The sequence below is a fragment of the Xyrauchen texanus genome, chromosome 29 (genome assembly GCF_025860055.1).
Source record: "Xyrauchen texanus isolate HMW12.3.18 chromosome 29, RBS_HiC_50CHRs, whole genome shotgun sequence".
NCBI classification, from domain to species: domain Eukaryota; kingdom Metazoa; phylum Chordata; class Actinopteri; order Cypriniformes; family Catostomidae; genus Xyrauchen; species Xyrauchen texanus.
This window is the reverse complement of record NC_068304.1, coordinates 79,506-102,782: the sequence shown is the minus strand read 5'-3', so window position 1 is coordinate 102,782 and position 23,277 is coordinate 79,506. Positions and strand designations below refer to the sequence as shown.

At 38.9% G+C, this 23,277-nt stretch overlaps 1 protein-coding gene across 2 annotated transcripts in view; it reads right to left on the bottom strand.

The window, feature by feature from the left end:
- The window catches only part of tcf25 (transcription factor 25 (basic helix-loop-helix)), a 45,645-nt gene extending 22,657 nt beyond the window's left edge, over positions 1-22,988 (bottom strand). For both annotated transcript variants that reach the window (XM_052097696.1, XM_052097695.1), the window contains exons 1-9: positions 22,757-22,988; positions 21,927-22,016; positions 21,795-21,860; positions 21,172-21,299; positions 21,001-21,066; positions 20,676-20,758; positions 18,836-18,966; positions 18,653-18,752; positions 9,267-9,360 (exon numbers count right to left, since the gene is read on the bottom strand). In XM_052097696.1, coding sequence (XP_051953656.1) covers positions 9,267-9,360; positions 18,653-18,752; positions 18,836-18,966; positions 20,676-20,758; positions 21,001-21,066; positions 21,172-21,299; positions 21,795-21,860; positions 21,927-22,016; positions 22,757-22,903 — 905 coding nt within the window. In that variant the 5' untranslated portion in view covers positions 22,904-22,988. The remainder of the gene's footprint in view (positions 1-9,266; positions 9,361-18,652; positions 18,753-18,835; positions 18,967-20,675; positions 20,759-21,000; positions 21,067-21,171; positions 21,300-21,794; positions 21,861-21,926; positions 22,017-22,756) is intronic.
- Positions 22,989-23,277: the final 289 nt, after the last annotated feature.

The following is a 23,277-nucleotide window of genomic DNA, read 5'->3' as shown; positions in this document are numbered from 1 at the left end:
TGAAGTGCACCAGTCCCTGCTAAAGCAAAGCACCCTCACAACATCATGCGGCCACCCCCATGCTTCACGGTTGGGATAGTGTTCTTTGGCTTGCAAGCCTCACTCTTTTTCCTCCAAACATAACGATGGTCATTATGGACAAACAGTTAAATTTTTGTTTCATCAGACCGGAGGACATTTTTCAAAAAAGTAAGATCTTTGTCCCCATGTGCACTTGAAAAACGTAGTCTGTTTTTTTTATGGTGGTTTTGGAGCAGTGAACGCTTCCTTGCTAAGAAGCCTTTCAAGTCATGTTGATATAGGACTTGTTTACCCGTTTCCTCCAGAATCTTGACAAGGTCCTATTAGGCTAGTGACAATGCCCCTGAATTTTTGAGATACCCCACCAGAGGTAGAACTAAACCCAACAATGTTTTTCATCATCTCTAAGGTCTCCCATACATGAAATGGATTCTTGGCTCAAAATATTTTACTGCTAAGATTGTTAAATTAACAAATATTCTTATAAACCCCAAAACCAAAAAAGGACTGAAATACAGCCTGTCCGTATGAGAGTTAAGGCATATAAACTAGTGCAGATCAAACACACAAGCTCTGAGAGCTTTAAAACTTGGCATGTTTGTAGTCAGGAAGTTGCTTTAACTACTAGAAAAGACTGGATGTGAATATCTTGATGTATGGAATAAATAGAGACATATAAACACATACCTAAAATAAGCGGACACGCACAAATTAAATATCTATGCAGAATGTTTTAATTTACTTTATGGTTGCTTTGCCAGGGATTATCATAGAAACACATATGATGGCTTGTTGGAAAGGTGGGGTTGTGCTGAATCCAGAAATACCAAATATGTAAATATAGCATGACAAATCAGAGTGTTCTGTTACTCAATGTATGAGGTGTACAAAATGAATGAAAAGAAACACTGACAAAATAGTCTCAAGTCCAAATCACATTATCAGTGGTGAGAAGAATGTTGAGAAATTCAGTGTTACTGAAGTAAGTTACTGAAAGTAAGTTACATTAGGTACGTGCTGATCTATATTTATGATACATTTATCATACATTTCTTAAGGCACATTATACTTTACAATTCATATTAAACACAGATCCAATTGATTCAGGTTAGCATTGGAACGGAACACCTTTATTAAAATATGTATATCCACTTGAATTTTGTTTTGGTCAAGTTATTACTGAATAATGAAAAATAATATTGTTAGCTTTTGTCTGTCAAGACCAGCAGTGGGCAGTAGAGCCTACACTGCTTACTTCACCCCATTGGTGTGATCTTTTATTAGATAAGAATAAGATAGTAGATATTTTTCATTTGATAAGCGTATTGTGGTCTAGTGAGTTGACTACTGTTAGGCTAATGGTTGGATCCAGCTGTAGCTAGCTACTTAATTGTCTTTATTGATATCTTCCTAACCAGACAGGTAAATCATTACAAATATTATGTCATATGAAAAGGCTGACCTAGCCTAATACAAGTAGCTAAATAGCTAGTTGTAGAAACTAAGCTATTTAAGAAATTACTTAGCCCTCTGACTAATGTTGCTGCATGTGTAATTCAACTTGATTTGCATTTCAATGAAAATTCTGAAATGTATATAATTTTTCCTTTTCACTAGTCTCTTGAATTATGGAGAATGTCTTACAGACATTGGATCCAAAGCTTTGTATAATTTGTGGGAAACATTTTGAAAAGGGCAAAAAAAAAGATCCCTATGTTCAAAACCCCACAGTAGAAGGCCTCCAACGCATACTCACTCTTGCTCAGCAGAGAGATGATGTCCATAAAACTCTGGCTCCATATACAGATGACATACTTTCCTCCAAAATCAAAGTTTCATATCATGTATCATGTAGAGCGAATTACTGCAGTAAGACCAAGTTGAATATGTTGCGAGTGAAAGCGCATCTGCACCACGAAGGCTGAGTAGGGCTGATACAACATCATTTAAAATACGGAGAAATTGTTTAATTTGTAGGAAGGCCAGCTCTAGACCAGAACCTCTGACAGCCATTTCGACTGGTACAGGCACAAGTACCAGAGACAAGGTCCTTCGGGCAGCTTCTGAAAGGCTTGATGAAGATGTTCATCTTTGAATACTTTCATGCCAAGATCTCTTTGCATATGATGCCAAATACCATAAAAATGTGCCTTGCAAACTACATCTCTGAACGAAATATAGAAGCTGCCAGACGAAGAAAAGAATCAGAAAAGCAGACCAATGTCTATGACAAAGACTTTATTAAGCTCACTGAAGACATTGATAAAACAGTATTGTTCAAATATTAGAAAGTGAGGACTCTCAACTCTTTGACTGATAGCTATGACAACTTACTAAAGACCATTGCTGAGGAAGAAGGTGTGTCCATAGTTCAACACAAGAAATATAGATCCTGGAAACTAAAGGAAAAGCTGATACAGCATTACAAAGACAGGCTTGTATTTGTTCCACATCCAGGACAGTCAGATCTGATCTGCTCAGATAGTATGACCATAGGTTGTGCACTGAGGGAAGCTGCTAAACTCACAAAAATAACAGTAGACTTTGAGACAACACTTCCACAGACAAGTCAGAGTCCGAAATCCAAATATTACACAGGGCTGCAGACATATTGAGGAATAGCATGGATCAAGTAGAGCATGACAGTCAATCATATGTCAGCAGTGACCGTCTATCACGTCTCCAATGCAGCAAGTATGTACCCAACATCCTGTATGACTTTGTCAACTGGTGTGTTGATTCACATGCCCACAGAGATTACCAAACATGTGATGATGATCCAGCTTCAAAGGACAATCTGTGTGTTATCGCAATCTGTCATTATCTCATTGGACAGAGCTGTCACATCCATACGCCAATCACACTGGGACTTGCCATTTTGATACATCATGAGTTTGGTAGTAAGACACTCATCAATGAGATCAGTGCAATGGGCCACTGTGTTTCCTATACAGAGGTTAGGCACTTCCTCACATCTGTGGCAGCAGACCAGATATCAAGCACAGAGAGTGGTGTCTACATCCCAACTGGCCTCACTGGAGTCGCTGAACATGGAATTGTTGATGCAGCCATCGACAACTTTGACCAAAATGAAGACACCCTGGATGGGAAGCGTACAACTCATGCTATGGCCTCTGTTGTGTTCACGAGAGGCCAAGTCTCCACAGCAGATACATGCCTAGTACGGGTTCCACAGAGGTCCCTCACCACCATAAACACATTTGATATTAATGGAGATAAACTTTACAGGTACATTTTGTCCATTCTTTTTTCTCTGAAATCTATTTTTATGTTGTTTTGTTATGGTATTCGCTTAGTCACATGAACTGCTAAAGATTAATACAAAGTAATGTTCAATATGAATGTATGTTGTGAGGTTTTGAAGTGATTTGATATTCAATGCATATGATCATAAGCTTATCCTCTCATTTCAATTGTGATTACAGATACATCAAATCTACAAAGCGACCCGAACCACCTGAACTTGCCCAACCTGAGTTACTGCACACAAACACAACAATCTCTAAAGCAGCTGAAGACAGAGATCTGGTATGGAAGCTGTCCCGAAATGTAATTGAGAAACAGCAGCATGTCCCTGCTTGGTCTGCATTTAATGCCTTCACGTCAGACACTGCTTGTTCAGTAGCCAGTGTACTCTACCTACCCTTCATAAGAGAATCACCCTCAGAATTGTCCACCATCTACACATCTATGATACGACTTGTATAGCTTGCTGCAGAACTGGGACAGCACCATATTCTTGTAACAGCAGACCTTGCTATTTATAGTAAAGCACAACAAATCTTGTGGAGCAAACCATCGCCCTTACAAGGAAAGATCACAATGAGACTGGGAGGTATGCATATCACGATGGCTTACCTAGCAAGCATTGGAAAGCTATATGGCGATGGTGGACTCTTTGACATACTAACTGAGTCAGATGTGTATGCAGAGGGAACAGCTCAACAGTTGCTTCAAGGGAAACAGCTGGCAAGAGGAGTAAGAAGCATAAAGCTAGCCTCTGAGGCTCTGTTCAGGCTTCTCTGGCAAGCCATGCAATCATGGCTTGAAAAACAAGGCCAATGTTCAATGACTGAAGCACAAGAGCAAATCCTACAAGATGTACAGCATGCATTTCATGGTAATGACAAGGCCACTGCTCAACAGCTCATCAGTGAGATGGACACTGAACTTCCTGAGATCCAGAAGAGAATCCAGATGTTCATAAATGAGGGAGTTAAGCAATCAGCAACCTTTGGATACTGGTTAATGTTCCTCAGTGGTGCTGATCTATTGCTAAGGATTCTTCGTTCGGAGCGTGAAGCTGACTTTCAACTTCACCTGAATTGCATGTGTGAAGTGATGCCTTGGTTCAGAGCTGCTGGCAGGACCAATTATGGAAAGTACATGCCAGTCTATGTTGCAGAAATGAAAGCACTTGAACATGAACAACCAGAAGCATACACATTCATGCAGCAAGGTGGGTTTGTTGTTCGACGGTCTGAGCATCGAAGCTTCAACTGTGTGGCTACTGATCAGGCACTGGAGCAAACCATTAATCGAGAAGGCAAGAGTCAGGGTGGAGTTTTTGGCTTCACATTACGAAAAGGAGCTCTCACAAGATGGTTGATGACAAGACATGTGACCACAGCATATGTTGATGCCATGAAAGAGCTTTGTGACACTGATGATCAGAGCCCGAAAGCACACAAGGAGCATGGAGCATCCAGAATGGACCGAGACATACAGAAGATAATGGAAGCTGTGGAGCAGAGGCAGAATCCCTTTGATCTTGATAGCATTCCTGAGGAACTGATCAACATTGCAAGTGGTCAGGTTGCATCTGAGAAAGTTGCAAAAGAGCTCTCAAGCTTCCTCAAAGATGGTGCAAAGCAGCCATCTTTATTGAACAAAGTCTGGCAAAATCAAAAAGAACAAAGAGCTTCTGGAAGCCAGAGAAAAGAAACCAGTGTGCAACCTTCGAGGACATGAAAACATCAGTTGGAGTCAGCATATTTAGAAAGGTTCACATGGACTGGATGGAAGCATGAGGAAGACAACAAAAGCTGACCTGGCCAAGAAACTCGAGGCTGTTGTTGAAGAATCAGAGCAGCTGCCAAATGATAAAAGAACCATCAGCATATATCATTGATGGCATGGCTCTTCTACAGAGTCTCAATGATTCAGCCTTTCAAACGTTCAATGACCTGGGTGAGTGTGTCTGGAAAAAGATTGCAACTTTAATGGGAAAGGAAGGTAACAGCTGTGTCGTTATAGTGTTTGATAGATATGACCACCAACACTCAGTCAAAGATCTTGAAAGACAAAGAAGAGGCACCATTCACACCAGCAGACGAACACATATCATCACAGGAGAAACAAGTGTTCCAAACTACAGAAAATACCTCAGGATCAGCGGAAACAAGGCTGCTCTATGTAGCTTTGTCAGCACCTACATCGCCAGTACTGGGCCAACGAGAATTTCTTCAGAGAACAATGTCATCTTGGCAGGTGGCTTTGAAAATGGTCAGGAGGTTAAGAGAGTTAGCAAGTCAGGCATTGACTGCTTGAAAGATCTTTACAGTGACCAGGAGGAGGCTGACACGAGGATGGTGTTACATGCAATACACCTTGCACAGTCACATTCTCGTCTAATTGTCAAATGTGATGATACAGATGTACTAGTTTTGCTTCTGTACTATTCAAGCAAAGGGATGTTTGGATCCTCAGCAGTGTTTATGCTCTCTGGACATGGCCTTAAGGAAAGATTCGTCCCTATCTGTTTGATCGCTCAGAATCTTGGAGCAGTGCTTTGTGAGTCTTTACCTGCATGCCACGCCCTCACGGGTTGTGACACCACAAGCAGTTTGTACAGAATTGGGAAGGCCACTGCCCTCACAAGACTGAAGACCCATTTTGTGAGTTACAGGAAATGACCAAATTTGGACTCTCTGGTAGCCTGGAAGTGACTTTGCCTGTGGCAAGAAGGTATGCCCTCCTCCTGTATGGCCAAAAGAAAAAGATGGATGGGCATCCTTTCACCAACCTGGATGAGCTGAGGTACACACTAGCATCTACCACAGATTTGTCAGCAGCAAATCTACCTCCAACAGAAGATGCCTTCCAGCAACATGTGCTGAGAGCCTTGTACCAAACAGCAGTGTGGCGTCACAGCCACCTGGCCAAACCTCTTCTCTGGAACCCGGTTGGTAGAGGATGGAGGCTCCGAGAAGATGGGTGCATTGAACCTGTGATGTTCCAGAAGGCACCAGCACCTAAAGAAGTTAGAGACATCACCCACCTCTACTGTAAAGACGGAAACTGCAACGATGCCACCAAATGCCAGTGTCTTTCAGTGGGCTTGACTTGCACAGAGTTTTACTCTTGCCCTTTCCCAGACTGTCCAAATATGACCCACTTTGTCACTGATGACAATGTGGATGAGTGACAGTGGTGTGTTGCAGTTGTAACATCATGGGGGGCTGACCACAGAATGGCTACCAAAGTAAAAGCAGTTCATGTTCCAAATGGTTGCTGCAAAAAAAAAAAAAACAGCCTGAGAGGGGTCATTCCCCCTCAGAGTGTTTGTTTTGTTTGATTGCCATTTGTTTGATTTAAGACAGTAATTTAATTTGTATTTTGTGAAGTTAAGTTATAGTTTTATTAAAAGGCTCATTAAGGTCAAACTGCAATCTTGACTCCTGGTCTCCTGTTTGTGCTATGGTAAGGTGTTATCTTTCGATTTCAATCTTTGTTTCCATATAGTACAAGGTGCCATATGCAATGTTTCATAATTAAATGTATCTTATATTTGAATTTCTCAACATTCTTCTCACCACTGATAATGTGATTTGGACTTGAGACTATTTTGTCAGTGTTTCGTTTTCATTCATTTTGTACACCTCATACATTGAGTAACAGAACACTCTGATTTGTCATGCTATATTTACATATTTGGTATTTCTGGATTCAGCACAACCCCACCTTTCCAACAAGCTATCATATGTGTTTCTATGATAATCCCTGGCAAAGCAACCATAAAGTAAATTAAAACATTCTGCATAGATATTCAATTTGTGCATGTCCGCTTATTTTAGGTATGTCTCTATGTCTCTATTTATTCCATACATCAAGATATTCACATTCAGTCTTTTCTAGTAGTTAAAGCAACTTCCTGACTACAAACATGCCAAGTTTCAAAGCTCTTAGAGCTTGTGTGTTTGATCTGCACTAGTTTATATGCCTTAACTCCCATACGGACAGGCTGTATTTCAGTCCTTTTTTGGTTTTGGGGTTTATAAGAATATTTGTTAATTTAACAATCTTAGCGGTAAAATATTTTGAGCCAAGAATCCATTTCATGTATGGGAAACCTTAGAGATGATGAAAAACATTGTTGGGTTTAGTTCTACCTCCGGTAGGGGTATCTCAAAAACTAAAGCACTTTTTGACCATTTGTCACTAGCCTATATGCTGTTGTTCTGGGATTGATTTGCACTTTTCGCACCAAACTACCTTCATCTTTATGAGACAGAATGCATCTCCTTCCTGAGCGGTATGATGGCTGTGTGGTCACATGGTGTTTATACTTGCGTATTATTGTTTGTACAGATGAACGTGGTACCTTCAGGCGTTTGGAAATTGCTCCAAAGGATGAAACAGACTTGTGGAGGTCCACAATTTTTTTTCTGAGGTCTTGGCTGATTTCTTTTGATTTTCCCATGTTGTCAAACAAAGAGGCACTGAAGTTAGTTCACAGGTACACCTCAAATTGACTCCAATTAGCCTAACAGAAGCTAATTGGCTAATTGTCTAAAGGCTTGACATCATTTTCTGCAATTGTCCAAGCTGCTTATAGGCACAGTTAACTTAGTATATGTACCATGAACTTCTGACTCACTGGAATTGTGATAGTCAATTAAAAGTGAAACAATCTTTGTTGGAAAATGACTTGTGTCATGCAAAAAGTGGATATACTAAACGACTTGCCAAAACTATAGTTTGCTAATAAGAAATCTGCAGAGTGGTTAAAAAATGTGTTTAAATGACTTCAACCTAAGTGTCTTTAGCCAGGCATACACCTAATTTATAAATCAACTTACAATTAGGCTGCTTTATTTAGGTCTGCCAGAACCATAAACATTTATCATGATAAAATTGAATGGCATCTATGCCAATATTATTGTATTTGTTTACCAGAGCTAGCCAGATCCAGATCCGTTCTTGCTTGGTGTCGGACTCCACTGCCATGTGTCTCTGAGCAATGATGACAAAATGCAGCTGGTGCTAGCCAGACATCACTTCAGTCTATTACGATGGACTTCAGAGGATGAACTGATGCCAACTCCAACCAAAGACATTGGATACTTCATATGCCACTCCCTGAACCTTAGGAGACCTCACCGAAATGACCTGCCGGTTGAACTGTGATGCACCTCACTGATCTCTGCCTGCATCACCTTGGTCTAATGATGAACTACACTCTTAAAATGGAATACACAGACTATCAATTACTGGCCAACAAAAGCCTTCATCAACCAACTAACAAAGGACAATGCATCTATGTGAACTTCTGCAGTTAATCCAGGATGAACTTCAAAGTCATAAATCATTAATCTTACAGTTCATACAAAATCTTTGTTTAAACACTGGCCCTTAAAACTTAATTTACTAATTTTAAACCATGACTTACACTGCACATAAATAACTAATATTGATATTATATTCATGTTGTTTAGTCTGGGAACTGGCCCACACGTCTGGTTTCTCCCAAGGTAATTTTTCTCCATTAACAAACATCTTATGGAGTGTTCCTTGCCATAGTCTCCTTCAGCTTGCTCACTGTGGTTCTAAATACAATTATTATTTATTTATAAAAAATTTATACAGAATTTACAATTGTATTTAATCAAACTACATCTCTAGATAACTCCATAGATATTACAGTTTCATTTTCTGTTAAAGCATGATTTTCTATAAAGCTGCTTTGAAATTGTGTGTTGTGAAAAGCACTATACAAATAAAAATCACTTGACTCGTGTCATAACCCCTTTCAACAAAAGACAGCCCTAACTAACCATTCTAATACATATTTTGTTTTAATTTTCACTTGTTTTGCGTATGCACACAAGCATTCCTTCATCTGAGAGGATCCAAGCATCCAAGTCAACTTTCGTGTTCAGTGTAATAATGTGACAGGGCTGTTTGTGTTCAGACTTCATCTGATGATGAGCAATGAGTGTCACCTGTTCTCTGGTCTCCTGTAATCCAGTCGACTGGTTCCTGACGTCAGGCTGAACACAGGGTGAAACGCACACTCAAAACAATACAACGCTCTTTCTGCAGAGACAACAACACAAACCATCATCATACAAGTTAAAACACAAGAAGAGATGTACTGTCCAAACACACACAGAAACACTTGTAAGAGACACTCTCATCAAGACTATATTAAATTAACATATCAAAGTACAGGTAAAAGTTCATATGTGGTGACGGATTAGATATAAAGCTGACGCTGCGAGAAGAGGAGTTGGATCAGACATCTAGTTGCAGTTAGTTTGAGAAGTCATTACAGTCTTGACATGGGAATGATCTGCTTTGATTGCTGGTTTGAGATCAGTTCTCTCTTTCACTGTATGTGAACGGTGACATCACTCTCAATTCATCCTCAGTTAACAAATTTATCGGATATCAAATCTAATTCTGACTGTACCGTTTTATTTCCAAATTTTGTTATTATATTATAAAATTATAGTTCTGGTCTTAATACTGATATACAGACATATAACAGACAGCAAAATATAAGTGTTTTTGTTGTGAAAACCTGCACTCCTGAAATAATAGCATAAAATCAACATAAGCGTATAAGTTACTTTTTAATTTCTGAATTCTTCATGCTTCAGAGACTGTTATTAATTTTCTGTCTTTTAGCTACTTCAGAATACTGCATTGCGTGTTTTTCAGAAATTAAGTATTCACAATACAATTTACACAATCTGACTAGGACGAACCTTAGTTCAAGTTCAGCGGGTCATTGGCTTCATTGTGCAGATGTAATATTACATCCTGGATATATTGATTAATCTCTTGTATTATGTATTTGAGTGGGGTAATTGAGCGCAACAGTGCCCAACAATCTTTTTAGCTATTTTGGTTCCGGAAGTACAGAGCATCTGGAAAGTATTCACAGCACGTCGACATTTTCGTATGTTACAGCCTTATTCCAAAATTGATTAAATTCATTATTTTTCTAAAAATTCTACAAACAATACCCCATAATGACTAGGTGAAAGAAGTTTGTTTGAAAAAAAAAATAAAATAAAAAAAAAAAATCACATGTACATAAGTATTCCGAAACTGGCATTTCTCCATAGCAAGAGAGCACTTCTCGTGCGGAGATGCTCATCTAGTTATAATCTAGTAAGTATGCACGCTTGCTGTAGCTAGATTATAACATGATGGCTCACAATGTAGTGAAACATAATATGCGAGAAGAGTGAGTTTGCTTTTTGTGAGTTAAAGATAAATCGAAATCAAGTGAACAAAAATGTGAGTGGGTGTAGTCTTGGCCTATTATACAATGCAATGAAATGTTTGTTTCAAATATAAATATCTAAAAATCCTTATGTACATTAACTTTGGGAGCTATACTGCAGAAGAAAAAATAATTATTGGAGAATGTTGAATACAATATTTCATATTTAAAAATTTAAATCTAAAAATATTTAAAACAAGATACACTTACCTAAGAAGCAACATATACTATGTTTAGACTTGCTTTAAGAGAATATATCTTGAATATAAGAATATTTTGTCTTAACTGAACAGGCCGAAGTATGAAGAAATAAAGAAATACACTTAAATACAGCTATATTCAAGATATATTCATTGAAAGCAAGTCTAAATATTTTATATGTTGCTTCTCAAGTAAATGTATCTTGTTTTAAGGATTTTTAGATCCTTTTAAATGGTAAACAAGACAAAAACACTTGATAACAATTCGATTTTTTGCAGTGAATTTCTTTACGGAATTAAACTTAATATAAAAGAAAAAGTATTTTTTCCCTTTAATTCAGTGAATGTCATTTAAAGGTATTTTTAAAAGATGATTTTGTTCTCTTTATTGTTTGCAAGCACATTTAATACAACCTTTTAAGTCAAAGCACAAGCTGAATAGTCGGTTAAAAGCTAATGATTAATCATTGCAATAATCCCCCAAATAGTCAAATAATTGCTCTAATAATCGTTATATTATCGATTATCAAAATAATCATTAGTTGCAGTCCTAAAGCACACGCACACATCCACACACAGTCAGGAAAGAGCATAGCGTGCTCTACTAGAACTGTTCTCACTCTGTTCCAAGTGTCTATGCCACATCTATTACCAATGAGTAGACAATAAAACCAACTTGATGAATTTCTGAGCTGGACTGCACGTCTTACACAATTTTCCACATTTTAATTATCCCCGCAACATTTTAAGTATCCCTGTTCAATATTCCATGTTCAAAGTGCGGGAAATTTCCAAATATTTCGTTTTAACATATCGTTGAAAATGAGTAATGCACACATACTGTAGGAACACAAGAAATCAATAGCTTCTTTCTATACGACTGAAAATCCTTCTCTCTCATGATCTCCATCCATGTAGCGTAGACACCGTGTGCTAGATTTGTATGCATAATAAAAAATAAAATAAAAACGCTTTTTCGCTCTATTTTTTTTCTCCACCTTTAGATATGAAGTACTGATGAAACACAATAAACGTTGTTAAATCTGGTTATACACATGGCTGGAAATCATGAGCTGCTCAGTATCTCAAAATACTAAATTTAACTACCGGTAGGCAATGTTTCAAATGTAAACATTAATTCAACATGCTAATGCAGTTTGATATGAAAATAAGCAAGATCACTTTGACTTTTATTATAATCAGAGCTGTTCAGCTATATTTATTAAATTAACCTACTAATCAAATCTTTAACTCAGTGATCTTTGATCCTGCTTATGAAAACTCTACAAATTGCCAAAAGTTGACAGCATTACTCTGCTCAACTGAACTATTCGCTGAATAATACACGTGTAAATGGCAGGACAGCCATTAATATGTTAATATAATGCATTCATATCTGTAAAGTGCTTAAATGGGGTTACATGTGGATCAGATCACAAATGGACATGGTTAATCAGTTTTTCATCTGGATGTGGGAATAAAGGATGTTTATTGTTATAAACTTTCCATAAACACAACTCAAACAGCAAATAAAGTGCACAGTGAGTTATGAGTCTAAATAGCATAATACATACATCTTCAAATTCTAAAATCTCACATGAAATTCAAACAAAATAATCAAACTGGCACTACCTGTATAAGCACTCTGCCCGGGCAGGTTCACACATCCGTGAGGCAACAAACGCAAATATTATCACGTGCGTGGTGTCATAGTGCTGTGGTTAAATAAACTCTTCAGGGTGCTTTGAATTTTTAAAAGTTTAAAATCAAATTAAATTAAACCTGTCCAATTATTATGCACACCAGAGCAAAAGGTCTTACTGTTTATCAAGCGCTGAAACATTGCTCTGTGAAAAACAAACTGGAATCAAGTTTAATGGTATTACAGTTAGTGTCATCACGGTACAAAAATTTCAGTAGTCGGTACCAATACCATTGAAATTTCACGGTACTCGATACCATTTTCGGTACCAAAGCAAAAACAGGTTACTAAACAACACTCTTTTATTAACAAAGTTAACAAAACATTAGCACCAGAACTAAGAACAGAAATATGCCATTGAGCAACACTTTCATTTAAATATATTATTTAAATAGTATTTTTGAATTATAACAAAACTGTACAAATGTATGCTTAAAGTATTTTTGAACACTTATATAAGATTTGCTTAAACTTTTGAAACTTTTACTTAAAATTTTTACCAAGTACTAAAAAAAAAAAACTAAATAAACAAGTATACAATAAAATGAGTAAAAAACTATTTCCAAACTAATGTGCAAAGTGCTCTCATATTAATAAAGCTGCATATTGCTATTTTTCTTCACGATTAGAAATGCACATTGACATATATTATGATAAAATAAGTCGCGAGCAATCTCGTTCTAATCTAGCTGCATTAAGGGTGCGCGCTCGAAGGATGAGCGTCCCCGAGGCAGAGTCTCTCTCAGCCGGGTGCAGTTTCAATCTCTCCCCCTTAGATCGCACAACTCCTTGAAGAGATGCTTACCACACAGAGAAATGCCAGTTTCTGAGTTTAAAGTTATTAACATGACCTGCTTCTGTATTATTTGAACTTAAATAAAGCTATAACACATTAAATATAACTGCATTTATATCGCCGGGATGTTTCCTTTAAAGAGCTCCGGCTCCGCTTATTCCACAACGAGACTGCTTCTGAATTTACTTTTTTTTATAATTTTTTTCTGAACTGCAATGCTGCTCTCGCGCGTCATTAGTTATAATTTCATTTTACGTTAAATAAGATCAAACGACTATTCGACAATGAAAATGTCTCTCGTCATTTTTTTTATTTTCGACGTTGTCGATAATGTTGACTAATCGTTTCAGCCCTAATGCAAATGATATGCTTTTAAACTAACCTGCTTTGGTTGCTTGAATTAATTCGGGTGTCTTGTCTTTCAGTTGCTTTATTAAGTTTGATATGTTTCCTCTTTTCGTCAGAAAATTGCAAAGCACCGTTTACAAATAAGTTTTTGCTGATCTATGAAGTTTCCCTTTTCATCAGCCTCAAATACAAAGAATTTCCAAACCTGGCTTTTTCCACTTTTCTTTTCGACAAGATTCAGTTGAGACACCGCAGCAGCTTTGCTTGTCGCTATCTTTTGCTTTGTTGTGAGCATTCAGAAGTTCACGTCTCTGCATGTGTAACGGGTAGACCCGGTACCTTCAGTAATTCTGGTATCGCAAAATTTTTTTTGATAACACTAATTACAGTCACTTAGTAGAATATTAACCTTCTGTAAGCAGCACAATGAATAAACCACAACGCAGGTGTTTCGAGATGCATTTATACAAATTTTATAATTTTTTACTTTACACTGTGTCTAAAAATGCCACGATCCTGCGGGAGGTGCTGAAAGAAAAAAACAGTGAGATTCAGTGCAAAAGTCAAAGACATCCATCCAGCCCATGTCAGTAGCACTGATCTATAACAGAAAAACAGCGCAGATGCACACAAAAGCATGTTTGAAAAGCCCCTAACCCACCCTACATGAAAAACTGACCCAAACCCAGCCAGAAAACTCGACGGTTTGTCGGAACTTGTCAAGCTCGTCATGTTGCAGACCTTTATTGCACGTGTAGAATAACCGAATAGTAGGACTTCCGGTTGGACGCTGATAATGATGGCAGCATAGAGGAACAGCTCCCCAACTAAAGTTTTAAAATTTCCCTTTTCTCGGATTGTAAGCATCAAAATTAGGACATTATAGTAAGGGGGTATCATGACAAGAGGGAAAGCAAAGAAAACTGGAAACAACACTGGAAATTTGCAAGACGTCGAAAGTCAGTCAGGACTAGCAGTGAAGCCAATGTTAGCCGAGGACGAAGCAGACGATTCATCTAAAAAGATGGCAACTTTGGACATTGTGCTGCAAGAGCTCAGAGATTTTCGCAGTGAGAACGGGGAATGCCTCAAAGTAATTCAGGAGGACATTCAAAAAATAGATAGCAGGTTGGACGAGGCTGAGCGGTGCATAATGGAGTCAGAAGACCGGATTCAAAATATTGAAGACGCCACTTTGGAACTTTTGGAGTTACAAAATCAAGTTGCAGCTAAATTGACGGATCAAGAGGGTCGCTTAAGACGGGACAATATCAGGATTCACGGCTTAAAAGGAGCAGAAGATGGGGCCCAGTTAGGGCTGGGACAACGCGTCGACGTCATCATTGACATCGACACAAAATATGCGCGTCGATTCGTCGGACCCAAAACAAAGATGGCGGCGCCGGCAAGTAGTAGCAACACGAGTGGCTCCTCAGACTATCAGAAGCGCAAGGCAGCATGCACTCGTTCCTCTAAAGTATGGGAATTCTTTAATTTAAAAGGAAACAATTCCGTGATATGTCGTGTTTGCAAAATGGAGATGGCCTTCCATTCTAGCACCACGGCAATGCACCAGCACCTTAAGAGGCGCCACCCGGTTGCAGCTGCAGATGACAGAGCACCGCAAGTTTTTTTTCAACTCCCCACTTTGCACTCGATGTTGGAGTAGGCTATAATACGTTGTCGACACCTAAAGTTTTCGCTTATAGCTATTAATAATGCGCTTATAGCTATGAATGTCGAGAAAAATACATAGAGGACACCGACAACGCGCTGACAGACAGGACCAAGCAGGTAACATTTAATAAAGTCTCAACTTTCAAATTTGGTCATTCAAAGAAAATGAAACCAGAAATAGGCCTACTATTTTGTGGCTCTTTAATGTGTCATGACAGATTGCCTCAGTTAAAGCTGCTCGTGAACCGATCATCTTTTCCTTGGTTAATTTATAGCATCAAATAGGCTAAACATGAATGTAGCCTACATCAGAAGGACTGTTGTTTTAACCGCGGAAAGACGTCAGTACAGTAGCCTACAATCCATTATTCAAATTCAAATCCACCGACGTTAATCTTCTCTCTCCTGACTACTTTATCGGACACAAATTGAGTATTCTGACTGATTGATCAGATCGCCAGTCAATCAAACTCCCGGCAAATGTTTTTTTTTTTACATTTAATACACCCCCACCCCCGATGAAACCGGTATTACCAGTGTTGTCACAAGTCAATTAATCGAAATCGAATTGGACTGAAAAAAACGAATCTTTAGATTAATCGTTTAAAAAATAATCGTTTATCCCAGCCCTAGGCCCAGTCGATGGTCGCATTCATCGAGTCCCTCCTGAGAGAGAAGCTTGAATTACCGCCGTCCCTAGAACTCACCATTGAACGAGCTCACCGGTCGTTGGCTGCGCCACCCCCAAATGACGCTCCACCGAGATCAGTAGTGGTGAAGTTTCTCAGTTACAGATGCAAAGAAGAAATCATGAAGACGGTGTGGCAGAAAAAGGGATTTGAGTACGAAGGCAGGAAGATAATTATAGATCATGACTATGCACCAGAGATTTTGAAACAGCGGAAAAAATATGGGGAGGCAAAGAAAGTGCTTAGGGATAAGAAGATACGTTTCCAAACGCCATTTCCTGCACGTCTCCGGGTATTTTACAATGGTGGGACATGCACGTATGAGTCAGCGGAGGAGGCGACGAAAGATATGGCTGACAGGGGCTTCCAGGTGAAGGTCGTGGAGCCCACGGAGGACGTAATGGAGAAGATAAAGCACCTGACGTGGCGCCGTGACGGAGCCGCGAACGGTGGACGACAGGCAGATGCTAGACCCGGGTATAAGCAGAGACTGCAGGCTTTTAGGAGGATGCCGGAGGCAAATGACTGATCCAGAAGTTTTCAGGACTTTTTTCTTTCTTTTTTTTCCCTTCTTTTCTTTCAGTGTTTTAGGGTGAGATGTATAAGAAGAACGCCCTCAAATTAAGGTACAATTGTCGGTACTGTATTCTCCGAGTTGTCGTTATGGTATGTATTTTTGGTTAGATTCTTGTTGCAGAGAGGGCCCTCTGGCCATTAGGGCCAGAGGCTATCCCTCCGAGTCTTATCTAGTCTCAGATAATGTCGAGAGAACGACCTTAATATTGGAAGTCTTTTTGTTTTTTAGTGATTTGATACAAAATTGTTCTAGAGCTTGTTCTGTTAGGCTCATGGTTGTGTGTTTTTACGGTGGCATAGGGGGAGTACTGGGGATAGTAATAAGAACAATTAGACCTAAAATATGGCTATACAAAAAAAACTTAATTAAAGTGGTTTCCTATAACGTGAATGGTGTTCTCAACCCAATTAAAAGAAGTAAAATTCTAAGTAAACTGAAGAAAGATAGGGCGGGGATAGTTTTCCTGCAGGAAACCAATCTGACAGAAAAAGAACATGAAAAACTGAAGAGAAATGGCTATAACCAGGTATTATGCTGCTTCATATAAATCAGGCCATAGGAGAGGGGTAGCGGTTTTAATATCGAATCAAATCCCATTTCAGAAACAGTCAGTGATAAGCGATAAAGATGGAAGATATGTCTGGGTTAAAGGAAGAGTAGAGGGAGTATTAATTAGTCTTCTGAATATATATGCACCCCCTGGCTCAGATTGGACGTTTTATAGAAAATTGTTTGATTTGATGGCATCAGAGGGGGAGGGGGTTTTAATCGCAGGAGGGGATTTGAACCAAAGGTTGGACCCTCAATTAGACACCTCAGGGAGGGGAGTAAAAAAGAATGTGATTCCAAATAAAATTTGAAATATGATGGGGGAATTAGGTATCATGGATGTATGGAGAGAATTGAATCCTACAACCAAGGACTACACTTTTTACTCTTCTCCGCACAAAATATATTCAAGAATAGATTACATCCTAATGTACAATAAAGATAGATATATGGTGGGGAATTGTGAGATTGGGGTGGCTGACTTATCTGATCATAGTCCGGTTTATGCAACTTTGGCTTTGACACCTGAAAAAAGAACAACATTCTGGGGACTTAATGCCAGTATATTAAAAGGAAGTATTAAGGAAGAAATAGAATCGGAAATTCAAAGATATTTGGAGGAGAATGATAATGGGGAAGTGTCCCCACCAGTACTATGGGACGCGTGTAAGGCGGTGTTAAGAGGGAAAATAATTGCCAAATCTGCTTATTTAAAAAAATTGAGGCAAAGGAATCTTGATGCATTACAATTGGACCTACAGAAATTAGAACAGGAACATAAAGAAAGGCCGAATGACAAAACTTATCAGGAAATTAGGAAGAAAAAAGCAGAGATAATTTACTCACTTTTGACACACTTTATTTGGGAAGACTTAATATGCAAGGTAAAAAGAATCTGAATTGTAACATTTTTAAAATCATGTTACTAGCAGGAAAAAAGGGAATTACTAGGAAATGGCTTAAGGTGGAAGCGCCAAGAAAGGAAAATTGGGTTGATGTGATGCACGATATATACGTTATGGAGAAACTGACTTCCACTTGTAGATTTGAAATGGATAAATTCGAGAGGTTGTGGAATGGATTCTTGAAATTTATTCGGCCAATAAGATCAGACTTTGTGTGAAACATAATACCTGAGGCTCTCCCCTGTTTTTGTTCTTGCTACCAGTTTGTTTGTTTGCTTGCTTGCTTTGTTTTTGTTTTATTATTATTATTTTCATTTATTTATTTATCTTTTTGTTTTATGGGAAAAAGATGTAGTAGGACAAGATAAAAATGTTGTATAATATCACCAAATGTATATTTATGTCTTGCAACATCAAGAAAAAATAAATATAAAAACAAAAAAAAAGAATAACCGAATAGTAATTTTGATATTCTAATAGTGCCGTGTCGAGTAGTTAACCGAATGTTGACTCTCCGTGCACATCCCTATTGTGGACACAGTCAGAGATAGATGAGACAACACGAGTCATGGTAGTTTGATTTGATCCGTCTGAGGGTCTATTAACGACCCTCAGAGTGTTAAGTTCTTATTATAAAGTGCGTTCTCTCACCGATGAGGTCTCTGGCAGTCTCTTGATCTTCCTGCATGCGACACACATCAGAGAGCTGCAGCAGAGAATCAATGTGATACGGGTTGAGCTGCAAGAGGACCTGAAGGAACGCAGAGACACCTGTCACTCATGTGTGAATGAAACAAGTCAAATATGATCAGTAACACAGTAGAATTAAATTACCACAATGTTATTGGGGTCCATAGACTCAACCGCATCAAAGAACTTGAACTGGACCTGCTGATAGTCTCGACTGTGTTCAAAGGTGAAGTGCTGAAGACAGTCGTTAGACTCCACGAGACACATGGAGACACCTGAGAGAGACACAGACATTCTCACAGCGCTTTTCATCAGGATTATTAAAAACCAATCAAGTTCAGACTGATTCCCTAACGAATCTTTCAGATCGACTCACAATATCATATATCCAACAATATCCATTACTTCTCCAAGCCTGGAAACATAATATGAAAATTCCCAGAGATTCCCAGATATTTTCCCCCTGCGAATCTAGTGGAAGCAAAATGACTCTGAAGATGATCCAAATGCAATGACATCTGATTACTTGTACCTGCCTTTACAGTAAAGGCCTCGTCTGAGGCGATTCATGAGGAAACTAGTTTCATGGGTTTCAAAGGCTCAAATGCAGACATGTTTGTTATTTGTATCAGCTGTGACTCTAGAGATCCAAACACGTGCACGCCACATCAATGGAGTCTTTCAAAGCATATCCTTAGTCCACACCTTCACTGACATGAGTGCCAACATCATGGCTTTTATTACACTTCATATCAAAGGGGGGCCTGGGTAGCTCGGCGAGTATTGATGCTGGCTATCACCCCTGGAGTCACGAGCCAGGTCTTCTAAGCAACCAAATTGGCCCGGTTGCTAGGGAGGGTAGAGTCACATGGGGCAACCTTCTCGTGGTCGCGATTAGTGGTTATCGCTCTCAATGGAGTGTGTGGTAAATTGTGCGTGGATTGCGGAGAGTAACATGAGCCTCCACATGCAGAGTCTCCACAGTGTCATGCACAACGAGCCACGCGATAAGATGCGTGGACTGACGGTCTCAGAAGCGAAAGCCACTGAGACTTCCGGATTGAGGTGATTAAACATGCCACCATGAGGACCTACTAAGTAGTGGGAATTGGGCATTCCAAATTGGGATTAAAAAAAAAAACAGACTAAAAACAGTTCAAAGAATGAAAACGTAACCAAAAAAACAAACTAAATGTTTAGCAGAACATAACCGAAAACCTGAACAAAGTCATTTTCATGAAACCAAAGGCCAAAGGGTTTAATCACAGTAAATTTTTGGAAATGCACCACTTCATGTTGACCAAAAAATATTTACATGTGCTTTGATCCTGAAGGAAACTGCTGCATCACACATTTCTTTGCCTAATCACCCATTGTGGATGAAGAATTCTCTAAATGAAGACCTTTTAAACAATCATGTATAAATACTAAATACAGTATTCATGCACGGTAAATCAAGGAAAACATTATTAGAGGTTAAAAGTACTTTTCTCTGTTGTTTCAAAGTCTTCACTGAATATTGCTAGAATTTGATGCATTAATACAGATTTGATGCTGCCGGGATATTTTAGCTTATTTTGGTGAGGCAAGTGGCTTATTTTGGGCTTGTTTTTCCAGACCATGTTGCTTGTTTCTCTTGGGAGTTTGGCAACACTGCAATTGGTATTTCACCAACCCCTTAGCGCAGAGTGCTGTTTTTTTTTAAAGAATGTTATTAACGGTTCTTTTATATTGTTCTAACCGGTAAACTTTTTGGAAACGAGACTGCGGAACTTCTGAACTGGAATGAAAATTTTTTGTTTTTGTTTAGAACGCATCGAAATGAAAAACATTACATTTTTAGTCCCTGATCCTAATGCTCGTGGCTAAATCAGCTGATGAAAATCTGATCATACAAAAGAGCATCGCTGTACATCCACCCAAAACCCAACACATACAGCAGCAGTTAAAAGTGATCTGAAGAGTCTGGGAAAACAGCTCTGACCTGGTCGACTGAATCGAGGCCATGTGTCTTTGGGAACGGTCATCCATGTGCAGCGATGAAACTGCCGCTGTCTCTGTTTTGGCCTGAGAATGGACACAAACACAAATAAACCAACAATTGTGAGAAGAAAATCTAATAAAAGACATGGCCAGCCAAAGACTAAGACCTGATTGCTTCGGACTGGAACATATTTCCAGAAACCTGGATGTTTTTCAGGCAGATTTCAGGCATTGTTTTCACTGTTCAGCCTACAAAAATCAAATTTTAAAATAATCTTATACTGTAGTAGTCCGTTTTCTTCACAAGTAGAAATGTAAACACAAACCTCTGGTCTCCCAGCACAGCTCGTGCTCCAAAATACCTCTTGAGCTCTGTCTCAGGATTCAGATTCCTTCAGGAGCAAGAGGAGAAAGTGCAACACTGAGATCATGTGAGATCATCTGGCAACACTACCAAATCATACACTGGTAGTTCAAAGAAACACTTCCTGTCTCACCTGTGTTCCACATACAGCACAGGTCTGTTTTCGGCTGTGCAGCCATCAGCGCTCGCATGCGACAGGCCTTTAGTTTTCTCCAGCATCTCTAATAAAGCATCGATATCATCTGCTGCAGCCATCGACTCCTGACAAACACACACACATCAAACACTTCTACAGTTTTTATCAATCTGTCATGTCATAGAGCACATTAGGAAAACACACAAAAGCAGTATCATACTGACAGTCATGCTGTTGTTGTGAATAAAAGTACGGCAGCAGACTTGTGTAAAACTGCTTACATACGTGCCCTTCACACTGGTGTTACAGCCATTAACAGGCTAATAAATAATCAATATGACACGAGCAGTCATGCTGTGATTGGGCTGTACGCACTCACACTTCTGTAACAGATCTAGTCATTCATATTTCTGACACAATACAGAAGTCGTCAGCACAGAATTATCAATTGTTATTGGACTGATTATCAGCACTCTGGGAATGGCAAACATCCAATCAGATTCCAGGACTAACACCAACCATTGAACCAATTGCAATATAATTCAAACCTGCATGCCCATAAGAGCAGCACAGTTCAAGCACATCACCACAGCCCTGACAATAAAACCAATACATCCCACCTTTCCATTCTCCACCGGTGCCCTTCTCTTCTTTTTCTTCTTTTTTCTCTTGCTAGACTTTTCGCTCTGAAAATAGAAGAGAACAGAAGTGTCATGTTATTGTGTGATGACGATGATGATGATTCTACACACCTTCACAATGTGTTTCTCCAGTGGCACTCCTTCCTCGGGTCTCTCTGTCTCCAAATCTGACGGACCTTCAGCGACATCAGCTCCACCAATCTGACACACAAACAGCACATGAATGCTTTTCTCTGGCACATATACAATTAAAATGAAAATAATACAGTTAAAATCACTTTTGTGCAGAGTGGCCAGAGATAATGTGCGAATTCCAATTGAAAGTGATCATCCCTATGCCCTACTCATTACAAAGGACAAAGCTCTTGATGTGGGCTCTCTAAAAAGAGCATGGCATTACAGTTTGAATGTACCCTTCACAAAAGTCTTGTAAAAGGGCCCTTTGTGGAAAAAAATTTACTTTTAGTTTTGTTTCGAACGACTCCCTTCCCGAAGTGCCCTTCAAGGGTGAAAAATGCCCAGTGTAGGTACGTAAAATCTTGACTAGATTAAAGATCTGTATTCCAGCGGTTTTATGAGCTCATATTATTTGAGAGAATATATGAATTATTTGTGCTTTTGATTTTTTTTTTTTTTCAAACCTTTTTGTTTTCAAACAAAAAATGGTGAGCAGTTACAGGACCTGAGGATCAAATTTAAACTATAAATCTTTTAGTTAATGTTAATAGTTGTATTATAGTTAATAATCTTATCTTAATGTCCATGTTATTAATGAATTACCCCGATACATGAATCAACACTAGTGTGTGATCACTGACAAGTCACATGTGTACATTATACATTTTTGACATCATGGTTCCACATGTTTGTTGGCAAGGACTATTTTTGAACATGTGTTATCACGTTTTGGGACACTGTTAAGAGTGAGTGAGGTGTTTTACCAGCTCATAGATGTTCTTCTTCTGCTGCTGCTGCTCTTCATCATCATCATCATCATCCTCTTCCTCCCGGTGAACTTCGTCATCATGGTGTAATGCGGCCTGCGCGCGTTGCTCGCCTTTCAGCCTGCGCAGAGCGCGACTTGACATGACCGATCCTCAGTTGATCAGTGATCAATAACAATCTTGAGAACATTCACAAACTTCCACAGGAAGCGCGTTCACCTTCGGCGGAAGTGGATGTTCCGAAGTAGGCGGAGCAAATACGTTGCATTTTCCCCCTCGTTTCTTATAAAATGTATACGAATTTTATAATATATAACCGGATGTAATATCCGCATACTTTCGTGAATTTTAAAGACTACTTGAGTAAAATATTAGACATTATTTTATTTACTGAGATTTTTGTCAAAGGAGTCGGTTAACTAGCGTGTTACGACAGTACGCCACCGTTTGCGGATACCATAAAAATGAACAGGGAGAGCCGTAAAATGGACCCTAACTGTTGTAAAATTATCTGCGTC